The sequence below is a fragment of the Ceratotherium simum genome, chromosome X (genome assembly GCF_057802395.1).
Source record: "Ceratotherium simum simum isolate JZ-2026a chromosome X, ASM5780239v1, whole genome shotgun sequence".
Taxonomy (NCBI): Eukaryota; Metazoa; Chordata; class Mammalia; order Perissodactyla; family Rhinocerotidae; genus Ceratotherium; species Ceratotherium simum.
Genome location: NC_141940.1, coordinates 25,850,240 through 25,876,235, shown reverse-complemented (window position 1 = coordinate 25,876,235; position 25,996 = coordinate 25,850,240). Strand labels below are relative to the sequence as shown.

Below are 25,996 nucleotides of genomic sequence, written 5' to 3'. Positions count from 1 at the left end.
GTTACTTTATATATGAGTGGATTTTCTCTTCAACGGCATGATGAATGGCTATGTAGTTATGCCCGTTGCATGTCCATTACAATTTGAACATAGTTTCTTTATCAAATAGCATGCATGGCCCTGCTGCTATTGTAATGTCTGTAGGAAAAATACAGAGTACACACTAAATATTTCAAATGGCTTAATCAATACCTGGAAATTGGAAGAAAGTGATGTGTTGTATGTGATAGACATGTAGCGTCAGATGAAAATCTTTTCATTATTGGCACTTTCAATAAAGGGACAAACTAATAATGTTTTTAAAGCATATGGTACTTGTATAATCAAGGAAAGTTTCCCTAGCAACAATAATTTTATGAGCCTCTTACAACTTCCTTCTCTAATTATCTGTTTCATTAGTAGATGCATATCACCATCCATTAGGGAACATTTAAAAACATAATGAGACATCGTTATAATGAAGATATATATATATACATGTTTATGTATGTGTGTGCATGTGTATCTCTATAAATAGAATTAAATTCTCAAACAACATGGTCTATATATCAAAGTATGAATGTCTTTATAAGGTAAACAAAAGTATTTACATTAATATTTTCTCACCATAAACAATATGGAATTAAGAGAGTTTATGGACTATATCCATGAACCATTCATAATCATTGTCAACAGCTCAATATACAGGATGAAGAATCATAGATCTCAGTGTTGAAAGGGGCCTCAAGGGCCATTTGGCTAACCTTCTACCATTTTAAAAATGGAGCAGCTGAGACTCAAAGAAGTTAAGTGAGTTATTTAAGGTCACTGTGCTGTGAATACACACTCACACATACATACTGTCATGTGTCTGATGGACAAGATGGCCACATGTCATAAAATAGCCTGAAAACAAATCTCCTTATAGCAAAGTTTTATGGGATCTTCAGGAACCAACTCTGCTTGGATGGGGTACACGATGATAGTACTTCATATGATTTCTGTTGCATAGCAAATAGTATGTTCAGAAATACCTCAGGGCCTAATGTTCCATATCTCTCTAGCTTATTAATTCATTTCTAAGATACAGTATAATAAGAGGGGCTTGTGGTAGAGAAGGGCAAGAGTTGTCCTATCTATGTGCATGCTTGCCTTCTATGAATTTTGCTGTCAGCTACCTGTGAGTAACAATAGGCGGAGTGGCTCAGAGGAAGTTTCATCAAGAAGAGAGGAGTACAAAAGCTCTAAACTCGGCTTTCATGCTCCTCCACAAAGACTATGTGACTAGGAGAAGTCAGATTTTATGAAAGAAATATAGTAGATGCATTTTACAATGTTGATATTGGAGGCTAAGGCCAACATCTTTAGTATAGGCTAAATGTATTACTGAGATTTCACGGCAAAGAGTTACACTTTACGGGAGCATGATTTGACCTGTGGTATATCCAAATCTACGCCATGTTATGACAAGCTTCTATTGTATTCCTCTTGAGGTATTTTTAAAGACTAATGAGTTAACCTTTGTGAAGTACCATGAGACTTTCAGGTTAAAGAAGCCTATATCAAGTATCAATTCAGTGCTGCTACAATACTCAAATACCTAGAAAACAGACTGAAAATAATCAGTAAACCATTCACTGCAGTCCCTTTGATATCACAGCAGCACAGTTAACATGCTAACAGCTAAGCTTCATGTGCTTAGAGGAAGAAAATGATCAATGGCAAAGAGCGTATCCACCTTTGAAATGACATGATCCATTGTAAGAATCAGATGTTAAATTGCTTCCTGTACTGAGCACACTCAATTAAAAGTCTGCACAGTGAGATCATCTCGATGGTTAAATATGCTCTGTGGGAACAACCTTTATGGAGCTTAAAAATCACAGAAGGACTATTCCTACCATGACACTGGAGATTTGGAAGGCATTTCTTTCCCCTATTTTTCAAGTCGGTAGTTTTATTAGGAAGCCTTTGGCCTGAGAGTCCGCTGAGTTTTGGGTCACATCTATTCACACTTTTGCTTCTTTGAGCAAGAGATGCTTCTGGAGTTCTTTTTCTATTGGGTCCAGAATGGATAATTGTGGCTTTAGTCCAGGATCTCTGGACATAAATGTGTCATTCATGCACTTGCTATTTGATGCCCTTCATCTCCTTGAACTTTCCCTTTTCAGTAAGCTAATCTATTAACCTGAGTCCCTACTCCTTGTCTAACTCTTCCTTCTTCCTTTGGTGGGAGTGGGGGTGAAGGGCTGAAAAGAAAGCTAGACATGGAGTGAAATCAACAGACCTGCTTTCTACTTGCAGGTTTGCAGTTAGCCAGGTCTACGGCTTGCACAAGTTATTTAACCTCTCTGGCCCTCAGTTTCCTCATGTTGTAAAACCTTGTGTTTGTTGTTTACCATCTGTCTCTCCCTGACAGTCTGCAAGCTCCAATAGTGCAAGAATCTTTGTTTTACTCACTGATGTATCCCAAGAGCCTAACACAAGGCACATGGTAGGTGCTCAATGAAAATTTGTTTAATAGATGAATATTTCATATCTTCGTTAGTGGTGTTACCATTCATCCAGTCTCCCAATGTAGGAATCACAGAGACAGTGAAAATTCCTGCCTCCTCTGACACCTACACAGTATGCAAGTCCTATTTCCTAACCTCTCTCATCTCTGTCCTTTCCTCTCCATCTGCACTTAAATTTCCTTATATCAGGTTTTCATCATTTTTTAATATATTCTCCAAACCATTTTCAGAGTGATCTTTCTAAAATGAAAACATAGTCACGATACTAACCTCTTTAAACCCCTTCAGTGGCTTTCCCATTGTCCTCAGGGTCATGTCCAAACTCCTAGGTATGGCATACAGGGCCCTTCATGATCTGTGAAGTCTTTCATGACCACTTCCTAGACCTTCAGGTAATGTTAAATACACCTTGCATCTTACATCTCTCTCTCTTTTATAGCACTAAGTGAGAGATATTTAAAATCTTTGTTTCCATTTGTCTCCTCAACTACAGATATGTCTCATCATAAAGTATCCCATTGCCTCACATGCTGATGGAGACATAGGGGTCCAATAAATGTTTGACAAATGAACAGTTAAAGGAAGAGGTTCAAATGGTGCCATGGCTCTCACACCAGGGGCAGACTGCGTAACCTCTCTGTGCCTCAGTACATTAGAATCCTTAGGGATGCCGAGGCAGGTGAACGAGAGGCCACCACATTTGTCAACGTTGAATCAGATATCTCTACACTTTCTTCTAGATCTAATCTTCTACAGGGCTATCATTTTTTCTCAACATTCGACTTGTTTTGGTGAGTAAGCGTGGTTTGCAGTGAGGGAGGAGTAGGCCAGGGTTTAGGGCACTTTGTCTGGAAGAGAGGGAAGGAGGGCGAGTGTGAGGCATGTTCATAATTAGCCTTTTCCTGTCCTTCTGAGTGATTTTCTTTGCTGACAGCATTAGTGCATGTCTTTGTGTAGGTAGTAGGAGTGGGCTGGGGAAAGAGAAACTCTCAGTACATTGAATTTAATGTTGATTCATTAGAAATACAAATATTTGAATTTGTGCAACTGGTGAGCAGTATATTACCAGGAATTTTACCCAATTCTGAGGCATCAGAAAGGACACATAGGGGATGTGAGTGGCCTGAGGGAGAAATTGTAAAATACAGAATCACTATTCAATAAGTGTTTATTAACTCATATATAAAGAGGCAAGTTTTTGACTCAGTGTTGAGAATCCTATCATGGTAAAGATATTTACTGTTGGTGTTCTCTAGGGTTCTGACTTTCTTCATTTTCATTTTCCACACTCTTCTTGGATAATAATGTGCGTTCCTAAGGTCTGAACTATGTCCCAAATATTTGTCTCCAGGTCAGGATTCTCTTATAAGTTCCATTCTCGACTACGAATCCCTTGCTGGATATATCCACATGGATCTTCTACAGACACCTCCAACTCAGCACGTCCACAACTGAGCTCAGCATGTCCTGCCCCTCTTGCCCCAAATCTGCTTTTCTACCCATGCTTTTTCTCTCTCAGCTGGTAGTGCTTTCTTTTACGCAGCCGCCCAAAGTAGTTATCCCTGGCTTCTCTCTGTCTCTCATCTACCAGGCCAACTGTAACTCCTTTCTGGTCTGTCTCTGCCTCACCATTCTCACAATCAAAGTTTCCATTCAGGCCCTTCCCATCATCTTGTTCCTGGACTATTCCAATAATCACACTGCACTTGTCTCTTAACATCCCTGTATCATCCATCTCCCTTTGGTCCTCTCAGTTGCTGTAAGAGTGGTCTATCTAAAATGCAGTTTGTTATAAACTACTCAGTGGCTTCCTGTTGTGTCAAGAGGAAATGCAAATTCTCTAGCGTGGTGGGTAAATAAAACTCTTTGTGTTTTGGTTCCTGTCCATCTCTCCAATTTTATCTCCTTCTGGACTCTGAGGCTGCAGCTATGCCCAACGACTTGCAAGTGCCCACATGTGTCATTTGGATTCACATCTCTATTTTTTGCTTAAGTTATTCCTTCTTTTCTTTTTTTTTTTTTTTGCTGAGGAAGATTCACTCTGAGCTAACCTCTGTTGCCAATCTTTCTCTTTTTGTATGTGAGCTGCTGCCACAGCATGGCCACTGACAGACGAGTGGTGTAGGTCCACACCCAGGAACCGAACCCAGGCCGCTGAAGCAGAGCACACCGAACTTAACCACTAGGCCACCAGCGCTGGCCCATTAAGTTACTCCTTCTGCCTGGAATGTTCTTTCTTCTCTTGTCCATCTGATAAACCTGTAATCATCTTTCTAGTATTCATTCAAGTGTTAAGACTTCTCCAAAGTCTTGCCTGACCATAGGGCCCCTTCTCACAGAAAGAACCTACTGCTCCCTCTTTGTGCTCTGTGGCATGTGGCCTCGGACACAGTCCAACAATGATACTTTTTTATGCCTGGTGGATTAGATGAAGGGCTTCTAGAGGACAGTACAGGACAGTGGTTAAATGCATGGAATGTGAAGCCAGAATGTATTAGTTCAAATTCTGACTCTGACACTTGTTATATGGGTGACTTTGGGAAAGATATTTAGCTCTTTGTGCCTCAGTTTCCTCATGTGTAAAGTGGGCATAATTATAGTACCTATCTCATAGGGCTGTTATGAGGATTAAGTGAATTAATATATGTACAACACTTAGAATAGTGCCTAATACATAATAATTGTTATGTAAGTGTGTGCTCTAATAATAATACTGATGTGAATATTATTATTTTAAACTTGAAGCTCTAGGCAATGATACTATATCTGACACATGGAAGGATGGAAGGTGTTCAATAACATTTAGTAAATAAATTAATAATCAGGTTAGATTCATACTGTACAGTCCCATAATACCCAGTTACTTCCCCTTTATAACCCTCTTCTAACTTGCTTATTGTGTCTCCTCCACTAGACTATAAGCTCCTTTTTTGCAAGGACCACGTCCATCTTGTTCATCACTAACCCCAGCACCAAGCACTGTGCCAAGCACACAGCAGGCACACAAATATTTGCTAAATGTATAAATGAATAATTTTTTAGATTTGCATTTTACTTATTATTACATTGTCTTTAGCATTTTAATCATTTTCTGAAATTGTAAAATGCAATCGTCTCTCCCGTATTATTTCCTTGTGAGGCAACAACATTTTGTATAGTGAAGTATTAGAATTAATTCTCTTAAGAGAGAGATTTTCCTGTTTCTTTTCAGGACAGGATTGTAGGCTTTTCAGTTCATAAGCTAATTTAGTGGTACATAAAGTCTCACAGAGCACCTATCCTTCCTGCTTATCCCATGTCATTTTACATCCTTAACAAAATTCATAGGCAGAGGCTTGGTAGGAGTTATCATTTACTAATTCTATTCATTTAATGAGCACATGGTCTGAGGAGAAGAAAAAAAAGTATAAAGAATGACCCATTATTTCTAGTTCAGGTGGAAACACAAGTCATGTACACAAATACCTACATCATGATGCCTTTTTTACTCTCTGACAATGAGGACGAGAGGATTTCAGAGGATCCTGTTGACGTGATCAGGAAAAGTTTTCTAGAATGGCTAAAACCGCAGCTGGTCTTAGTGGATGGGTTGGATTTTCAGAGGTGGAAAGGCAATAGCATTTCATGTTGAGGAAAGGGCATAGAGAAAAGTGTGAACATTTGATGTATTGGGGGTGAGGAGAGCATACAGATTACTTTAGCAGAAGGAGGGATTTATGCAGGAAGCAGAAGTAGAAAATAGGCTAGAGATAGAGATTTGGAATAGTTTGTGTTGGGCTTTTAATAACAGGCTAGGATATTTGAAGTTCATCCATAGACAGTGGAGAATTGTGGATGATGTTAGGGTAGGGAATTGGAAAAGGAAAGCAAAGTTGTGGGACTAGTAATTGAGCAAAAATCTGGCAATATATAAACAGAGTAGAGTTCCTGGGCTCAATTGTGTTTTTAATTGATGGCATATTCAATGGAAATATTCAGCAGATGGTTGGAAATGAAAGATTGTTTGAGTTTAGGGGAGATACAGATTTGAAGTAATCTGCACAGAACTGATAGTAAGAGACTTGGGAATGGATGAACTAATTACAGGACAATAGAGAATGGGGACAGAGTTTCAAGCACAGACCTACAACAATGAAAAATATGATTAAAAAACCAGCAGTATGCTGTATATGAAAACCCAGTAAAAAACTAGCCTAGGAAATACTTGGAAGCCCCTTATGACCCATGAAGGCATACAGATCAGACTTTAAAAAGTACTACCTTAAGGCAAAGACCAGTGAGAACTGGGGAGCAGAGGAAAGAGGTGGAGATAACTACAATGTACCTGTTGAGCAGTCAGATCCAGTCCACTTGGGATCACAGCTGCACATTCCAGTGTCCAGAAGAAAAGTCCCGTGTCCTGAGCACTGCTCTTGACATATAGGAAGTGGAGTTTCGCAGTTGACTCCTCCCCAACCAGTAGAACAGTGACATTCTCCTTTTACACAGATGCCATGGCTGGAACACATTGGGTCCAAGCAGTCCTCTGAAGGCCCAAAAAAGGTTCAAAGTGAACAGCTGTGGCCAGTACAACTTAGAATAATGAAACCAAGATACTCACATTGATTTCCTAATATTATATCATTTATGCTGTTTTAACTAGGCAATAAAATGACTCATGTAAACATTGTGTTCAAACTAGGTTATTAACAGTTAAAAATACTGTGGGGTATCATAAACGCTGCATCTTAAATTTAGAAGAAGAAGGAAACCACACATATGTTGTGTGAAATTGTGAGCAGTGTGTAGTATTCCCACACAAATGGTGGGTGGACGAGAGTGGGCCTTTGATCGGAATTCTTCAACTTTGCAAAAAAGCCCAAGAATTTTTGGTAAGTCATTCCTTGTCTTTTCTGAAATTGGAATCACAGCTCCCAAAAATGGCTTTTACTTGATGTGTCTAGAGGAACTTACATATGTACATTTAAGTTTGGATTATTCAAGATATTGGGTGAGGTGACTGCTGTTGCATGAAATCATATGATATAATCAATTTATTATAACCTCTCATTTATTCCTTAGAAGCACTGAAAATGCAACATTTTAAACTTAATTTAAAGATTATTTTCTTCGTGGCTTCTCTTTCTATCAGGACACTGTGACATAGTTTTCAATGTTTTAGAATATCACAGATTCAGTTCTATTTGTCTGTGATTCTGTGAGTCTAGAAATTTTTGCACACATTCTAACAAATGTATTAACTATTTTAGAAGTAAATTCCCATGCTTGCCTTGGAGAAAACTGTTTTGTGCTTTCAACTAAGTGACCATTCCATGGGAAATGGGAAAGTTGATTTCCAAATTTCTGGTCTTCCCATACAAATAAGATGAGACTAAAATAACTTACCATGATGGGGATATATGCTTTGAATTACTTTTCCAGCAATGGAAATAGACTGATACAACCTACCATCATTTGCAAGACTGGCCTAGTTTTAGGGTGTGGCTTGTGGCCATGGAACAGAGTTAAGTCTAACTAAGCACTATCATAATTAGTATTATTGCCATTATGATTAGCCCATGATCTCAGGGTCATTAGCACAATGCTTTAATACCTGAGCTAATCAGAAAATAAACACTAGAAGGGACATCTAATTTGATTTCATTTGTTATTTGGAGGGAGAGGGGAAGTTTGAAGTAGAGAATATTGTTTTAGAAGGAGGCCATTTTGTTATATCAAAATACAACACCAATTTTAATAAACAAAATAATATTTAACTTAATACAGTTTATTTTATTAAAAGGCCACCTAGATTGAATAGGTAAGTCATACTTAAATCAGAGGCACAGAATCATATGTCTGAAGGGGCCAGTCAGGTAGCATACATGAACGAGATGGGCTGGATGTAAGAAAACAGAGTGCATTGGGAGTGAACTGAGAGCAAGAGTCCAGTTTAAAGGAAGCTGCTGCTACTCGGCTCCAGTTGACTGCCACCAAGTAGGAATGCGGGCCCAGGATTATTAGATTTTCTAGTTGTTCAAGAGGGGCCGGAAATGGAGATTTTTATACGACACTTCTCTATTTTTAAATTTTGGCAAATAAGTCACATTAAACAACAACAAAAATGCCACCACCACCACCACTATGTGAACCAAACAAAACCCATCCCTAGGCCCAGTTCAGTCTGTGGGCTCCTGGTCTGTGATATCTGTAAAACATCTTTTTCTATTGTATTTGAAAAGTTTATACCATTAAAAATGGTATTCCTTGCTATCTTGGTTATTCTACAAATTTTCTTAGTGACCCCTAGAAAGCAAATTTAAGCTAAGTCCTTTTTCAACTGCTTACAAAATTTAAATCAGAAGGGTCTAAATTAATTAGGTTAAATGTTTTCCTGCCAAATTGTAGATGTTGTGATAGACACCATTTTTTCAGTGAATGTGTGTGTCCATATAGCATCTGAATTTACAACTTATAATGATTGCAGTTGGATCATCATAAAGACAATTTCCAAATGTAACTCAGGAATTCTGGTGCCTTGTCTAGGGCCAATGCCGTTCACTGGAACAGATACAATCTTCACACCAAAATTCTACTATTGCTAATGGGAAGTGGGAAGCTAAAGTCTTGCTTGCTCATGGAGCGGAATGAGATTAAACCCTTTAGAATGCTGTGTAATAGTCTTAATGAGCCATCTTTAAAAAGCAATTATAGTGCATTTTCAGCAGCCTCTTTCCTGAACAACAGTTGTGATGAGACTATCTCCCAGGGTAATGGTTTCATATTATTTTTCAAATCAGTCTTATTTGAGGAATGTGGCATGAAAAAGGTCTGATTACCAGTAAACATTTTCCAATGTGTCTCTTTAAATGATAAAACTATTGCCATTTCAAACTATGTTATATGTGTGTAAAGGTTCCTTTGGGGTGAATTTTAATATAAAGGCACTGCCTTGAAACTCATTATTGGTAAGTCTGCTTCCTTAGGTATGGAGGTCAAGTTTCAGCATGAGGCATAAAGATAAATAATATAAAGCAATAATAATAATGGTAAGTAGAAATCACTCCCAAAGAAAGCATTCACAAAATGGTTCCAAATGTGCCTATATTATTATTTTTATTACGCACTTCAAAGCAAGATGCAGCCTAGTGAACTCTGTAATAATGAAAACATATGAATTAACACCTAAAATCATCAATATGGAAATTCTCAAGTTATAAAACAGTGTTAAAATGAGGGAGGAAATGCCATTTTTCATTACTGCTCTGCAAGTGTCACAGATATGGCCTCATGTGAATATTAGAGACTGTCAGAAGAGACATGAACTCCCCTGACTCCAATCCCCTGCTCCATGTACTAAGGAGACATGCTGAGCATTTATGGTTTGCAAAGACCACTTATATCTCTACAGAAGCATAGAATGACACCTTGGACAATTCAGTGAGAGAAATGCCTGAAGCAAGAGACTGAAATGGAGCTCTGACCTTCCTCGCATATTTCTCCTTTGTATCCTGGCACACAGATGCAGACTCCCATGATGCAGGTGCCGTGGCCAAAGCACGTCGGGTCAATGCATTGCTCTTCTGGAACATCACACTCTGGCCCCTTCCAGCCATTTCGGCAGACACAGTGTCCTTTCTCGTATTCTCCATTCCCACCACACAGCACAGGGCATGAATCTGAAGGTTGGCAAATGAACTTTAATGTTCTCATACTGCTTTTAAAATCTCCAAAGAGCAATTCTCTATTGATTCTTGTATAATATTTCAGGCAAAAAATTTTACTATTTCTTTCTTAGCCTTTATTAAATAGGCACATGTTCGTGATTACAAGCAAAATTTCCCTCTTATGGGAGTGGGATAAAGATAAATTATAAAAATAGCTTGAGTGGAGAAACGATTTCAAGTACTTGCTTTTGATTCCACCATACTCTTCAACAATTATTATTATTATCATCCTTATTATAAGCTAGGAGTTTTTTCTCTTGTGGCTTTTCTTCTTCAGGTGGATGTATATGCTACTTTTAGGAAGAAAAACCTGAAAATTTGAAAAACTAATAAATAGGTATTTATTCATATTATAGAATGTTATCTTTTTAAAAATGTGCATTTAAAGAGATTTATGCTGGACAGATGTCTACTCCCATAACACATTGCGGAAACCTTCATTAGAACACTTAACTCTGCTTTGTCATTGTTTGTCTCCCTAGTAAAACTATGGGCTTCCTGAGGGCAAGGCCTGTATCTTCTGTCTTATTCATTTTTGTAATACCAGCCATCACTTCCACTCCTACCCTCCTACCCACTTCCGTAAGATCTATCATAGTACTGGGAACCTAGTAAGTGAAGTAGGATTCTCTGTTGAATAGAATTTCATCTAGAGAAACTGAGTGGCTGAGAAACTGGAGATTAAAGTATTAGCAGACTGAGAACTTTAAGAACACATTGAAAATGAGCAGAAAGTATCTCTAAAGTAATAACTGTAAGCCTATGAGAAAACACAATGTGATTTACCTAAAGCTTTTCAAAAATTAAACTATGGGGAAGTCTAGGAAACAGTCAAGTTTGCTAAGTTTAACTTCTGACTTTCCAGTCTTTACTTTCTAGGTTACTTACTCGATTGGTGATTGCCCACCCCTTCCAGTTTACATAGTTTACATCAGTATGTATAAGAAGTATTCTACTTTGCCCACTCTTAAAGTCCATCCATTATAAATTAGTTTATGAAGGAAACAGAAGTATCATGTAGTGGTTAGGTTGGAGGATCGAGGTACAAATTCCAGCTGTTAGGTAACCCTGGTTAAGTTACCTCACTTCTCTGAGGTTGTTTCTTTGTCCATAAAACTGGGATAATAGTAGATCAACCCCACAAGGCTATGGTAGGAAGCAGGAATTAAAAGAGGTAACACAAACAGTGCCTGGCAGAGTAAGTACTCAACTTCTGGTAGTGGCAGTAAATCAATCAGAATAACAGAGCAACGTTACCTCTAGCACAGTCAGGCCCAAGGAATCCTGGGAAACAATGACAATGGCCAGAGATGCACTCTCCATTTCCATTGCAATTGGTCGAACAGTCATCCATTATTTCTATTAATAGAAAAAGAAAAAAAAAATCAACAAATCTCCAGGCTATAGAGTCCTTAATTTTTTAAAATTGCAAGATCTCTGGGCCTATAACAATCTCGCCCTCTGCTCTCTATAGAGCACTTACGATTTAAAATCAGATGCCAAAGCTTTCTGTAAGATGTCACACGCAGTACCAAATTATTAAAAGGGCCCTGGATTTGCTGAATTGGCTATTCAAGAGTGGAACTAAAAACCAACCTCATCTCAAAAGTGCATCAAGGCTCTAGATGATAAAGCTAAAAATGTACTAAGATTATAGGACATTTCTCAAAAGCAAATGGGCTTAAAAATGAAACCCAGAAGTCTAAGTCTATGGTTTACTTTTCAAATTTGGGTTATAGCAAATAAAAATTTCTTCTCTAGCACCTTAAAATGTTTAATCTACTATCTTGAGAGATTAAATATGATACTAAGTATTTCATTTTCATTAATAAGTGACAATGGAAGGCTTTTAAAGTAAGTGTTCATATTACATTCACCAACACTAAAAGCATTAGAACCTAAGTATTTTGTTGAGAAATGCTTTCTTGACTGTAAACGCCCATCCGTTCTCTGCCACTAATTTCCCTTCAAACCATTCTTAGAGAAGAATAGGTTTCAGGGGAACTGAGAAGGCTTTGAAGTTGCCCATAGATAGTTCTGGTGACATAAAGATGTGCAGTGCAACAGAACTTTCACAAGTCTTGTAATTGACTGAAGAGGTAGAAAGTTATACAAAAGTCAGTCTCTGATAACGACATTAAAAATTGTTTCTAGTTTAAAATTTTATTTGAGTATAATAGCATCAAATTCCAAGTTCATGAACTATTATGATATGTATGCTTTACTCTCATAGTTTTTAAAAAAATCATCTTCTCATTACTCTTTTCTGTAAGTTTTCCACACTTAGCACTCTTGGATTCTGAGTTTTATGTTCTGGCCCATTAAACTCATATTTCTCATAGGTACCAGTTTTTCCTTTTCAATCCAAATTATCTATTTCATCTAGTTTCACTTGGATGAGCTTTTTCCAATTAGAAGGAGATATTCTAGGAAGTGGTCTTGGCATCTTCCACTAACTATGAGAATTTATAATGAGGGTTGAGAAATAATCTTTCTTCATTTGTGGCCTTCTGACCACCTGTATCAGTAGGATTACCTGAGGCACTTAAAATGCAGATGGCTGGGCTTCACTCCAGATTTACTGAATCTGTCTCTGAGGGATGCAGCCCAATAATCTACATTCTAACAAATACCTCAGGTGACCCTGTGGTGCTCACCGCATTAAAGCATTAGAACCAATGCTAGTAGACTTCCATAGTTAGAGAACTTCCGACGTAGACTTGGAGCTCTGTCTTGGGCAGAATAAAGCAAGAGGAAGAAAGTGGTATCTAGTCCATTTTGGGGATTCTTAGAAAGCTAAGAACGAATCCAGTGGCTGTGTGAATAGCCACTAATATCAATCAAAGTTTGATACATCAGATTGCCTTTTGCAGGTTTATGATGGTCTCTTCTCTCATCCCCATGTTAGAAAACTGAACTGGATAGGAAATTGACATATGGCATTTGCTGAACTACAACTGGGCTGGCAGGAATGTAATATTTGACAAAGAGCTCATCATTTTTAACTCATTAAAACATTAGTTATTTTCAGAAAATCATTAATTTATTTAAAAGGTCATTATGAAAAGGCACAAAGAGTCTTTTTGTTTGTTTGTTTCATTCAGAGATGGAACAATTATTTCTCTATTTTCTCAGCTAGCTTTCTTGTACCAAGCAGTAGTGGCAGTTCTTAAATCTACATTTGGATTTCCCTTGCCCTGGGTGGTTAATAGGAGGCCATGGAGGAAGCTTTCAAAGGTAAATATAGTTGAATTTAATTTCACACCAGATTCTATTGACAACTTTATGGAAGCAGCCTTGTGGGAATGTAGCAATTGTAGAAAAAATGTTTAATAAAGTTTGCTATCAAAATAAATAAAAATCCCTACATCTTATTGACTTGTCTAAGAGCTGTCCCTGGGCCCATGCTACTGCACAGAGCTTAACACCAGCAATGCAAATGAAAAGAGAAGGCAATATAGGAGGTTTGGGAAGCTGCCATCTCCACTGGGTATCAAAGAGACATTGGGACAGCCTAGGGACTCCAGGAGGAGGATGGCTACAGCAGGAAAACAGAAATAGCTAGTGATGAAAAAGAACCTGTTTTTCTATTTATGTTGGCCTCCAGAAAGCTTTGCCTTCTGTCTTTTTAATCTTACTTCAGAATCACTTCCTAGACTCCAGCTCATTCGAGTTGAGAATCATCTTAAAGTTCTATGCTTAAAACTCGGTTCTTACGCAAGAGTCTAAAGCCGCTTGGTATCTGCATCTGCACTGATGATGGGTTTTGCTTCTGGCAGGTTTTCTCATGGGAGAAACTAAAGGTAACGAACAATCTTATGGAATGAGTATGGTCTAAAGGGCATGGGCTTTGGAATCCGACGTACTGGGTGTCTCAAATCTCAATTTTGCTGCTTGCTGGCTGTGAGACTTTACCAAATTATTTACTCATTCCAAGCCTCTGTTTCTTATTTGCAATATAAATATCACTATACCTATGCTATCAAGGTTGTGATGAGAATCAAACAAGATAACTGAATGTAAAGCATCCAGTATAGTGCTTGGGGCAGTCCATAATTGGTATACATAATGTTATAGAGCAGGTTGGCTGAGATTAGGGAATATTGACAACTCCGTCTATACCAGAGGAAAATAATATATATTAATACAGGCCAGTGGCTAGCCTATATTAGTCATTCAATAAATGTTGGTTATTAATACCGTCTTGATCCTTATTAGTAGCAGACTAAATATACTTAAGATCAATCAACTGATTGTAATATTATCATGAAATAGATAAATGAGCAGCATTTAGAATAGTTAAATTCATACAAAACTTAATTTGTTTAATCAAATATATTAGCCTCTTTTTACTATGATTAAGATAAAATATAAAAATAAAAAATTAATGGGGAGAACTTAGAGTAAATACCTTATATACCTTTGATTTTTTTCAGAAATTTACTTGGATTCTCTTTGAGTGGAATTGTAGGAGAAATGTTTCTGTTGCTTCTAATCTTAAAAAGACAACAGAAAAGTAAAGAAACTGACTTGCATAAGGAAAAAGCAAATATGTTGTTGCATATGAAACTGACAGCTTGATATCTGGATAACAGGAATTGTATCTCAAAGGTTAGGTTCTTTGGGGGAGGAAAAAACTCCAAGCACGTTTCTGGGTCTATTTATTTTTGAAAGGTTAATAGTTTGGTTAGTGTTTTAACTTGAGCTTAGGGGTAAGGATAATACGAAGAGAGAAAATCTTCCTCACAAATATTTTAGATCTCTTAATTGCTCTGATTTCTTAGGAGAAACTCAACCTCTCATAACTCGTTGGCATTCACACTATCAAAATTGTGCCTTGATAGAAAAATATCATAAAAGGTATGTCTGCTGAATCTGCCCCACTAAGTCTGTGAGCGGCAAAACAATGTCATGACTTAAAATATTTTTTTCTAACTTAGCAAATATTTTGTCTTTTGAAGATGTAAGATCAGTGGAGTTTTTCTCTAGAGGGAAAAATCATCAGTGTACTTTTATTGCCTTTCTGATTATTTTAGAGGAAAGTTTTTGATAATCTTACAGCTACAATACCATTTTCTACTGTGGCAAGGTCCTCAGCATCAAGTAAAAATAGAACATAATTGTTATAAAGAGCAGATGGTATATCTATTCACAGTCAACACATCTTCCTAAACATATGGTTGAACAGGTTAACTAAAGGATAAAGTGGTGAGAGTTGTATAGAAAACTGACGGCTGTAAAATATTTTCCCTTCTTTTAAAAGACGTGTTTTAGGAAAATTCACACAATAAAATACTGTGTCTATGAGTTGTTTACCTTCAGGGCTCTAAAATTGCTAAAGAGCTCAGCTTTATTCACACAAAGAGTCGTGGGGAATGAATTCACCAAAAAAATGACAAGAGTGAGATGTCTCTGATTAACTAGGGTGAAAGTGAATAAGAGTGTGTGTAGACGTTGTATTAAAAAGAACATGCTTTAAAAGGCTCTGAGCACAGTGAATGAGTCATTGTGATGATTTTTAAACTAAACAATTTTAAAAGAAAGGGCTTTGAATGACCCAAGTTATTATCCTTAGGACTCTTCTCTAAACACTCTTAGGTTGTATTTTTAAACCGTAATGGTTCTAGAATCAGTTGCTCTAAGGAACTGGGCTGATGCTAGTTTTTCCATTTTAAAAGGCATTTATTTGCTTTTTCTTTTCTAACAGAACTTGAATTAACGGGGCTTCTCTCGTTTATTCCCTTCTTCACTGAAGTTGTTCATCTAGGGACCCTTGGTAATAATATCCAAATAATTATTTCTTTCTTTTTCTTTTTTTTTTTTGTGAGGAGATCAGCCCTGTGCTAACATCCGCCAATCCTCCTCTTTTTTTGCTGAGGAAGACGGCCCTGGGCTAACATCTGTGCCCATCTTCCTCCACTTTATATGGGACGCCGCCACAGCATGGCCTGCCAAGCAGTGCGTCGGTGTGCGCCCGGGATCCGAACCAGCGAACCCCGGGCCGCCGCAGCGAAGCGCGCGCACTTAACTGCTTGCGCCACCGGGCCGGCCCCCAAATAATTATTTCTTTTAAAAACATATAAAAAGGTGCATGGCAAGTATCCTAAGACAGCAGCAAATAATGGAGCATTTAGAAAATCTTAATCAGCATTTAAACAACATTAATGACAACAACAATATAAGCCTTTCTCATAGTGACCTATCCTGAATAATGAGCAATAAGCTTAAATAACGTCTCTATCACTTTCACCACTGATTGTGTCTTTCTAGAATTATACTGTCATTCAAAATAATAGCGAAGGCAGCTTACCAATTGCTGTAGTTAACACGAATACTTGCTCCATCTTTTTTCCGTCATTGTAAAATGCCAGATACCAAGGCCCTTGGTCCATATACTCTATGAAACCTGTCTCCTGCAGGGAGGTCAAGATCAGGTTCCGAGGGGAGTGCTGGGCATCATCGGAGCCCTTGGAGTCCTGCTTGACCAGTTGTTTTCCATCCATTAGTTTTACAAAATCAAACTGGGACAAATACAAACACAAATATGAGCCACTAGTTTTACTTCTAGACTGGTGAACATGTCTAACATCAATTGTTCTATTTCGTATTTCTTTGCTTTGGAGGTGGGCAAAGCAGACAAGGTTATTCATTCTTAAGTATACTGAAACCCAAAACCATATTATTACTCTGAAAAAAACCTCTGCTATATTTATAAATGTTATAAACCTTTCAATTTTGGAGTATTTAAAATAATTGTTTAAAAATAAATCAACCAAGAAATAGAAAAAATCTTGTTTAATATCATGCAAGAGAATCTCTGATATTTTAGAAATTGATATTTCAAGTATGTGATAGAAGATACTTGAAACCACACATTCCCCTCAGAAATGTTACTATGACCTTGTCTACAAATTAAAAAGAGTTTTACAGTTTTTAAAACAAATAAATGAACAGTCAAAAATTTGAGAACATTCATCATCATTTACTACCTTTGTGGTAGAATAATTAAATATTCAAAGGACTCTTTTTTTTTTTCCCCTAATAGTGGACAAGCACAAGGCACACATTTCCTTGGACACTTTTTTTAAGAGTCACATTTGAATGGCATCCTAATTCCCTGCCTATTCTGACCCAGAGGGTAACGTTTGGACTACAGTTCTATCTGTTGAAAAATAAAGCAAGGACCAGATGGTTGGGATTCCTTATGCTACTTCCTAGGCAGAGCAGGCCCCCAACCGGGTTCATGTAAGGAAGAGATAACAAAATGAAAATGAGAGAAATGAGGTGGCTAAGGTTTATGGAAGGGCTTTGTAAGACCACAGAGGTATTACATATTTGAGTTATTATTAACAATTGTTGTTAGTGCCATGGAGTCGATTCCGACTCTAGTGACTCTGTGTACAGCAGAGCAGAACTCTGCCCAGTCTTTTTGCGCCATCCTCTCACTTTCTGGTGCTGTATCAGACAATGCTCCACTTCTATTCATAGGGTTTTCATGGCCAGTTTTTTCAGAAGTGGGTGGCCAGGTCCTTCTTCCTAATCTGTCTAGTCTGGAAGCTCCGCTGAAACCTGCCCACCATGGGTGACCCTGCTGGTATTTGAAACACTGGTGGCACAGCTTTCAGCATCACAGAAACAACACAGCCGCCACAGTCTGACAACTGACAGATGGTGGTGTGGTCCCCCAACTGGGAAACGAACCCAGGCTGCGGTGGCGAGAGCGTTGAATCTTAACCACTACACCACCAATTATTAACAATAACAAGGAAAAATTTCTCCCTATAAGATAGAACCTTCCTTTTTGACTCATTTCCCTTATTGATTTGCATTCCTTCACTGGGCCAAGGGGTCATGGATGTATGGAAACAGTGAAGGGAATGCGGGCACCAAAGCTAAGTAAGATGAGGGGCCTGGGAAGTCTCATGATCATCCTGTTCCAGGAAGCAGAATTCAAGTTTCAAGAGTATTTTCTTAAGCTTCCTTTTCTGAATATGCTCTGCTAAATGGTATTCCTTATTTCTCAATGCCATTTTTTCATTCAGTTGAGTGTGATTATTCTGGATATTTGCTCATTACAAAGATTGTCTGCTTTCACCTTTGATTCCTACCTACTTTGCAAGTCATAAACCCTGAACTATTCATCCCACCACCCCCTAAAAGGGTCAAGAAATACTCATAATATCAAATACCTGAGTGTGTGTAGGTGGAATGTTTCTTCTGCCATAAATTCCCAGCAGAGAGTCCTTGGCTAAAGAAATATTGAATTTCAGATATATAGGATGGTGGATGGTAATCTGGAAACGCCAGAATAAGCCAGGTGGAATGGTCTGCATGACCTGTGCACCAATGTCAACTTCTCCGGTGTCTATTGCCCGTCCCTTCTGAAACACTGGTTTTAAAGATAAAGAAAATTACACGTAATATTAATCTTAATTTATGAAGCAAGGGGTTTTAGTTTTCAAGAACAGATATATCAAAATGGCTCACTCAACTCTTTCTCCCTCCCCACTCCACTCATCTTTCAAGGCCTTACCCAAATTCGATATCTTCCAAGGAGCCTTCCCTAACTAACCACCATATCAATCTCTTCCTCCTCTTAAACTACTATTGCATTTATTTCTATCATTTGATTCATTTTAAACCATTATCTATTGAGCGCTGTCTTGGTAGCTGCAGGAGATAAAGAGATGAGTAAGATGCTGTTCTTACTCTCAAGGAGCTTTAAATGTAAGGGAGGAAATTGAACAAGTACACAAATAACCACATTTTGTGTGGAAAATAAGTGCTCTGAGTATTCAAAGGAGGGAAAGGTATTTGGGTGGAGGATACTCCTCATTCCTAGCTATCTCTATCTCCTTTATCTTCCTTTATTTTTTTACTTACCACTTATCACCACCTAACATACCAGATGTTGTATGTATTTATTGTTTACTGCCTGTTTTCTCCCAATAGAATATAAGCTCCATGAGGCTGTGGCTGTTTTGTTCATTGCTTTATTCCTAGTAACTAGAAGAATGTAGGTAAACAGTATGCGATCAGTACATATTTATTCAATGAATGAATGAATGAATGAATGAATGAATCAGAAGAGGGTATTTATGGGAAGTGGTATTGAAGATGGGCCTTAAAGGAGGGAGAGGATTTCAACAGAGCTGTTGGGAAGGATGTTCCACGTGGAAGGAACAGCTTGAAACAAAACAAAAGGAGTCAAACTGTAAAGCTAGGGTGTAAGGTATGTGTATATATATAGAAGGGCAGTTGGAGATAGGGTTGGAGGGAAAGGATGGCATCATATTCTATAGAGCCTTGAGTGCCAGTCCTAAAGGGTTTATTTAGTAAAGGATGGAAAGCTATTAAAGGTTTTTAAGAAGAGGGGAGAGGTTTGGGTACATTAGAAAGGCTAATCTTGAGGCAGAAGGTAGGATGATTTAGAGCAGGGAGATGCAAGAATGATACAGGTATTATGGGGCAATAATTCAGGTGAAATGACAAGAAGATCTAAATTTAGGGTGGGCCCAAGAGCTCGTGTGGAAAAAGTATATTCCAGTCTATTGTAAAATAAACAAGTGGGACTACATCAAATTAAAGAGCTTCTGCATAGCAAAAGAAACAATCAATAAATTGAAAAGGCAACCTACAGAATGGTAGAAAATATTCACAAACCATATACAGTAGTCCTCCCTTATCCATGGGGGATACATTCCAAGACCACTAGTGGATGCCTGAAACCTCAGATAGTACCGAACCCTATATATACTATGTTTTTTCCTATACATACATACCTGTGATAAAGTTTAATTTATAAATTAGGCACAGTAAGAGATTAACAACAATAACTAATAATAAAATAGAACAACTAAAGCAATATACTATAATAAAAGTTATATGAATGTGGTCTCTCTCTCTCTCAAAATATCTTATTGTACTGTACTCACCCTTCTTTTTATGATGATGTGAGATAATATAATGCCCACGTGATGAGATGAAGTGAGGTGAATGACGTAGGCATTGTGACATAGCATCCCCGGGTGGGGGGGGGGAGGACAGTGCAAGATTTTATCACACTACTCAGAACAGTGTGCAATTTAAAACTTACGAATTGTTTATTTCTGGAATTTTCCATTTAATATTTTCAGACTGTGGTTGACCATGGGTAACTGAAACCATGGAAAGCAAAACCATGGACAATGGGGGGACTACTGTATCTGATAAGGGGTTAATATCCAAAATATATAGACCTCATACAACTCAACAGCAAAAAAGCAAATAATCCAGTTAAAAAATGGGCAAAGGATCTGAACAGACATTTTTCCAAAAAAGATATACAGACTGCCAATAGGTATACGAAAAAGTGCTCAACATCATTAATCACCAGGGAAATGCAAATCACTACCACAATGAGATATCACCTCACACCTGTTAGGTTGGCTATTATCAAAAAGAGAAGAGATAACAAAAGTTGGCGAGGAATGTAGAAAAAAGGGAACCCTCATACATTGTTGGGGGGGATGCAAAATGGTATAGCCATTTTGGAAAACAGTACGGTAGTTCTTCAAAAAATTAAAAATAGAACTACCATACGATCCAGCAATCCCACTCCTGGGTTTGTGTCCAAAGGAATTGAAATCAGAATCCCAAAGAGATATCTGCACACCCATTTTCACTGCAGCATTATTCACGATAGCCAAGATATGAAAACAATCGAAATGTCCTTCAACAGATGAATGAATAAAGAAAATGTGGTATATATACACAATGGAATATTATTCAGCCATAAAAAAGAAGGAAATCCTGCTATTTGTAACAAAATGGATGAATCTGGAAGGCATTATGCTAAGTGAAGTAAGCCAGACAAAGACAAATACTGTATGGTATCACTTACATATGGAATCCAAAAAAAAGCCGATTTCATAGAAATGGAATAGAATGGTGGTTGCCAGGGCTGGAGGGAGGCGGAAATGGGGTGATATAGGTCAAAGGGTACAAATTTTCAGTTATAAGAAGAAGTTCTGAGGATCTAATGTAGAGCATGGTGACTACAGTTAATAATATGGTATTGTATACTTGAAAGTTGCTGAGAGTAGAACTTAAGCCTTCTCACCACAACAAAAGAGTTACCTATATTAATTATGTGAGGTGATGGATATGTTAATTATCTTGATCCTGGTAATCATTCTACAATGTATATGTATATCAAATCATCGTGTTGTATACTTTAAATATATACAATTATATCTGTCAATTATTCCTCAATAAAGTTTAAAAAAAATCACATATTATCTGGGAAGTGTAAAACTGGATTATCATGAAAAATGGTACAAATATCAATTAACTTCAGATCATTATAAATTAAAAAATCTTAACTGTAATTTCAATCATAAATACTAAAAAATAAAAATTTATTTTTTGGACTAGCAGAGAAAATAATACTGAGATAAAATAATTTATCTAAATGAAGGCAAGACACAAACTAGACAGGTCAATTAGAAAACATAAAAGGAGATGGAAGATAAATTTCGTATATCTATATATAAAATTAAAGAACAATGAACTAAATGCTTGTGTTAAAAGGCTAAGAACAATCATTCTGAATTAAAAAGTAAAATCTAATTACATGGATCAAAGACCTGAAGGTGAGACCTGAAACTATAAAACTCATGGAAGAAAATATAAGCAACACACTATTTGACAATGGTTATAAAGGAATCTTTTCGGATGACATGCTTACCCAGACTAGGGAAACTAAAGAAAAAATAAACAAGTGGAACTTTATCAGATTAAAGAGCTTCTATAAGACAAACGAAACCAGAATCAAGATGAACAGACAACCCACCAGCTGGGAGAGAATATTTGCAAAACATACATCTGACAAGGGGTTGATCTCCACAATATATAAAGAACTCACACAACTGAACAACAAAAATCAAACAACTCAATCAAAAAATGGGCAGAGGAAATGAACAGATACTTCTCCAAAGAAGATATACAGATGGCCAATAAGCACATGAAAAGATGTTCAACATTGCTAATCATCAGGGAAATGCAAATCAAAACAACACTAAGATATCACCTCACGCCCGTTAGAATGGCTATAATCACCAAGACAAAAAAAACAAGTATTGGAGAGGATGTGGAGAAACAGGAACCCTCATACACAGCTGGTGGGAATGCAAACTGGTGCAGCCTCTATGGAAAACGCTATGGAGATTCCTCAAAGACTTAAAAATAGAGATGCCCTATGACCCAGCCATCCCGGTACTGGGAATCTATCCAACGAACCTGAAATCAACAATCCAAAGAGGCTTATGCACCCCTATGTTCATTGCAGCATTATTCACCATAGCCAAGAAGTGGAAGCAACCTAAGTGTCCCTCGACTGACGACTGGATTAAGAAAATGTGGTATATCGGGCCGGCCCCGTGGCTTAGCGGTTAAGTGCGTGCGCTCCGCTACTGGCAGCCCGGGTTCAGATCCCGGGCACGCACCGATGCACCGCTTCTCCGGCCATGCTGAGGCCACGTCCCACATACAGCAACTAGAAGGATGTGCAACTATGACATACAACTATCTACTGGGGCTTTGGGGAAAAAAAGGAGGAGGATTGGCAATAGATGTTAGCTCAGAGCCAGTCTTCCTCAGCAAAAAAAGAGGAGGATTAGCACGGATGTTAGCTCAGGGCTGATCTCCCTCACAAAAGAAAAAAAAAAAAAGAAAATGTGGTGTATATATATATAATGGAATACTACTCAGCCATAAAAAAAGACAAAATCGTCCCATTTGTGACAACATGGATGGGCCTGGAGCGTATTATGTTAAGTGAAATAAGCCAGAAAGAGAAAGACAAACACTGTATGATCTCACTCATATGTGGAATATAAACCAACACATGGACAGAGAAAACTGTACTGTGGTTACCAGGGGCAGGGGGTGGGGGGTGGGCACAAGGGGTGAAGGGAGTCATATATATGGTGATGGAAAAACAAAAATGCACAACCCAAATTTCACAATGTTAAAAACCATTAAAACATCAATAAAAAAGATATATATCTAAAATATAGAGTTATATATAATAATAAAAAAAATTATTTCTCCAGGAAGAAAAGAAAATACAAGGAAAGAAGGAAGAAGACAATGTAAAGGAAGATTCTATAGCAGAGCTTAAACTTGAAAGTGCATAAGATGGGGTCTTGTTAAAATGCCAATTCTGATTCTGTAGGTCTGAGGTCAGATATTTCTCACAAGTTCCCAAGTAATGCCCAAGTCGCATGGTCCACATCCCGCACATAGAGAAGCAAGGTTCTTGGACACTGAGACACTAGGTGTGGGGGCTAAGAGAGGGTCAAAACTGACCCCAGGATTGTGAGTTTGTGTGACTTAGTGCTGATAGCAAAAACAAGAAACCTAGAAGGAGATGGTTAGTGTGAGAGGATGTTGAGTTTGGACAATCAGATCTTTATTATTTCTTGCCATATTTTCTAATTATTTCTGATGTGCCAGTTTAATATATGTTTCTGTGGAATTCTTTGTTAGGGGGTGGTGAGAAGGGAAAGGATAGAGGAGCAGGAGCAAGAGTTAGTTTGCCTTGATTTTAAGCAAGGAGGATTACACCTCAGGAGGGCGAGTTCAATTTGGCCTCATTTCATACCGCCTTTATATTTTTCAGCCATCAACTCCTTCTCCACACCAAACACAGTTTAAGAACACACATGTCTCTGTCCTTTGTGTTCACTCGCTATAAAATTAACAGCCTATTAAGAAACACACCTGCAGTGGCTTTATTCAGAGGCCAATGCCTTGCAGCTTTTAACTTCCTAAAATACCTCCATTATTGCCTTTTGTGTTAAGGCCAAGAGTAATAACTATTTTAAGAGTGTTCACTGTTAACTGTTAATAATAGATTTCAAATGCAATTTGGAACATAATTATGTATTACAGGACACATAATTTTGTGGAATTGACATTTATAATAAAATATGCCCTTTGAGATGATAAATGACCAACTGAGATCCTTATTTTTCACCAAAAGTTACTATTTTCCATGTGAGACAGAACAGTTTGGTCCTCAAAGGGTTGATTATACATTTAACTCTTAAGGTCCTGGAGCTGACAAATGTCTTCAATGGGCAGGCAATTAACAGATCATGTTTATGTGGACACTTCCGTTCTCAACTTAATGTTCAGTTTGTTCAACTGCTATCCTCATTAGGGGCTTTCATCACTTCTTAAAATGCATCATTTGGTTATGCAAACAATATTATAAATATAAAACAATTTAAAATGTTATAGGTTCAGCAAACAGTATTTTAAAGGTGCTACGAACAGCCTTTAATGAATACAGATGCTGTCATTTTACAAAATCAGGGCAAAACTAGCTGATGGACATTAACCTTCATGTACGAGCCTTACCAAATGCTACACCATCTCTTCCTTCTGCACTTTATAGCATCATATATTGTATTAATGAAGCTACTTAAATGTTATTCACTAAATCAAAAGAAACTCGTGAAGTTGTGTTGTTGGAGTTTCCTAGTTATTAGCATTACTAAATCTCTGAAGCATATATTCATAAGTCATTTATAAAAATGATTTTAAAAGAAGGTGGTCTTACCCTTTGAGAGCTTGCATTACAGTTAAGACAAGGTAGGTGAAGAGACATGGTATTAGAGAAGAGAAATTCTCATAGCCTGCAGATGGAAAATTTCTCAGCCTCTAACCTTTCAGAGCTTAGTGCATCAGAAAGGAAGATATCTCCCTGTTAACAATCTACATCACTAAATACCTGCTCTATTTTATCTTCTCCCAAAATTAGTTACGGGTTACAATGTAGTGATCATTAGTTCATTCATTAGTTCATTATTTTCCTTAATGTAGCTCAAAGTGGGAAACTAAAGAGAAGAAAATTCATGCAGAAAAATAGTATGTAATGTGATTTTATGAAGAAATTTTGCATCAATATAGGTTAGTGGCATAATTTTGGCCAAACTTAACATTGACTCTGATCCTTCATTTGCAAATTGTCAGCAGCAGAGTTAAAATACAGCCCTAAGGTATAGTTTTTGAAATATTCATGCTTTAATTGTCATTTAGTTACTTATTTTACTGAAGGGTATCAGAAGACCCAGGAAGACCACATTCTCCAATAACAGAACACTTCCTTGCACAAATCCAAGATGAAGTGCAGAGAGCCACAAATCATATCAAACTGTGCAGTACTGTAGTTATCACAGTCTCACCAATATCCGCCAATTTAGTTTGAGCTAAACACTCTCTTTATAGGTTGCAACATAGGCATCAATTGCCGAGTGGGAAAAAACAATGGCATGTTGAAGGATGGCAAACTAACTGATGGTAGCTTAGTTCAAAAGAAAAGATCAAGCTTCCTGGAAGGTAAATATAGAAGCCTGGAATTGGTGACAGACACTGTGTGCAGTGGCTGTATCAACTAAACAAAGGCTTCATTATATCTAGACTCAGACACATACCTGAATACTAATAACATGATTATTGATAACATTGTCCTTATAAGATGGGGGGTAAATAACTATATTCTGGACATATACATTTATTTTTTCTACTTAATATAGCTAGACTACATTCAATGATTCTGTGCAAAACTCAGTGGAATGTTAGTAGAAAATACTGACACATGCTCATTAAAAAGATTCCACTATCAGGTCCTTGTGTGAAAATGACTAGGGTAAAGGCTGTGTCCGTAACTTTAGTCTTACTAGTTTTTTAAAGACATTTGCAAATTCTATAAAAAGTATCCAAGCTCAGGAGGTACCGCTTTAACTG

The 25,996-nt window shown here is 37.5% G+C and overlaps 1 protein-coding gene across 20 annotated transcripts in view; it reads right to left on the bottom strand.

The window, feature by feature from the left end:
- TENM1 (teneurin transmembrane protein 1) overlaps positions 1-25,996 on the bottom strand; it is a 773,006-nt gene that overhangs the window by 231,353 nt on the left and 515,657 nt on the right. For all 20 annotated transcript variants that reach the window (XM_087427630.1, XM_087427629.1, XM_087427639.1 and 17 more), the window contains 5 exons: positions 18,391-18,590; positions 16,512-16,722; positions 11,459-11,560; positions 9,959-10,153; positions 6,820-7,020 (listed from right to left, as the gene is read on the bottom strand). In XM_087427630.1, coding sequence (XP_087283756.1) covers positions 6,820-7,020; positions 9,959-10,153; positions 11,459-11,560; positions 16,512-16,722; positions 18,391-18,590 — 909 coding nt within the window. The remainder of the gene's footprint in view (positions 1-6,819; positions 7,021-9,958; positions 10,154-11,458; positions 11,561-16,511; positions 16,723-18,390; positions 18,591-25,996) is intronic.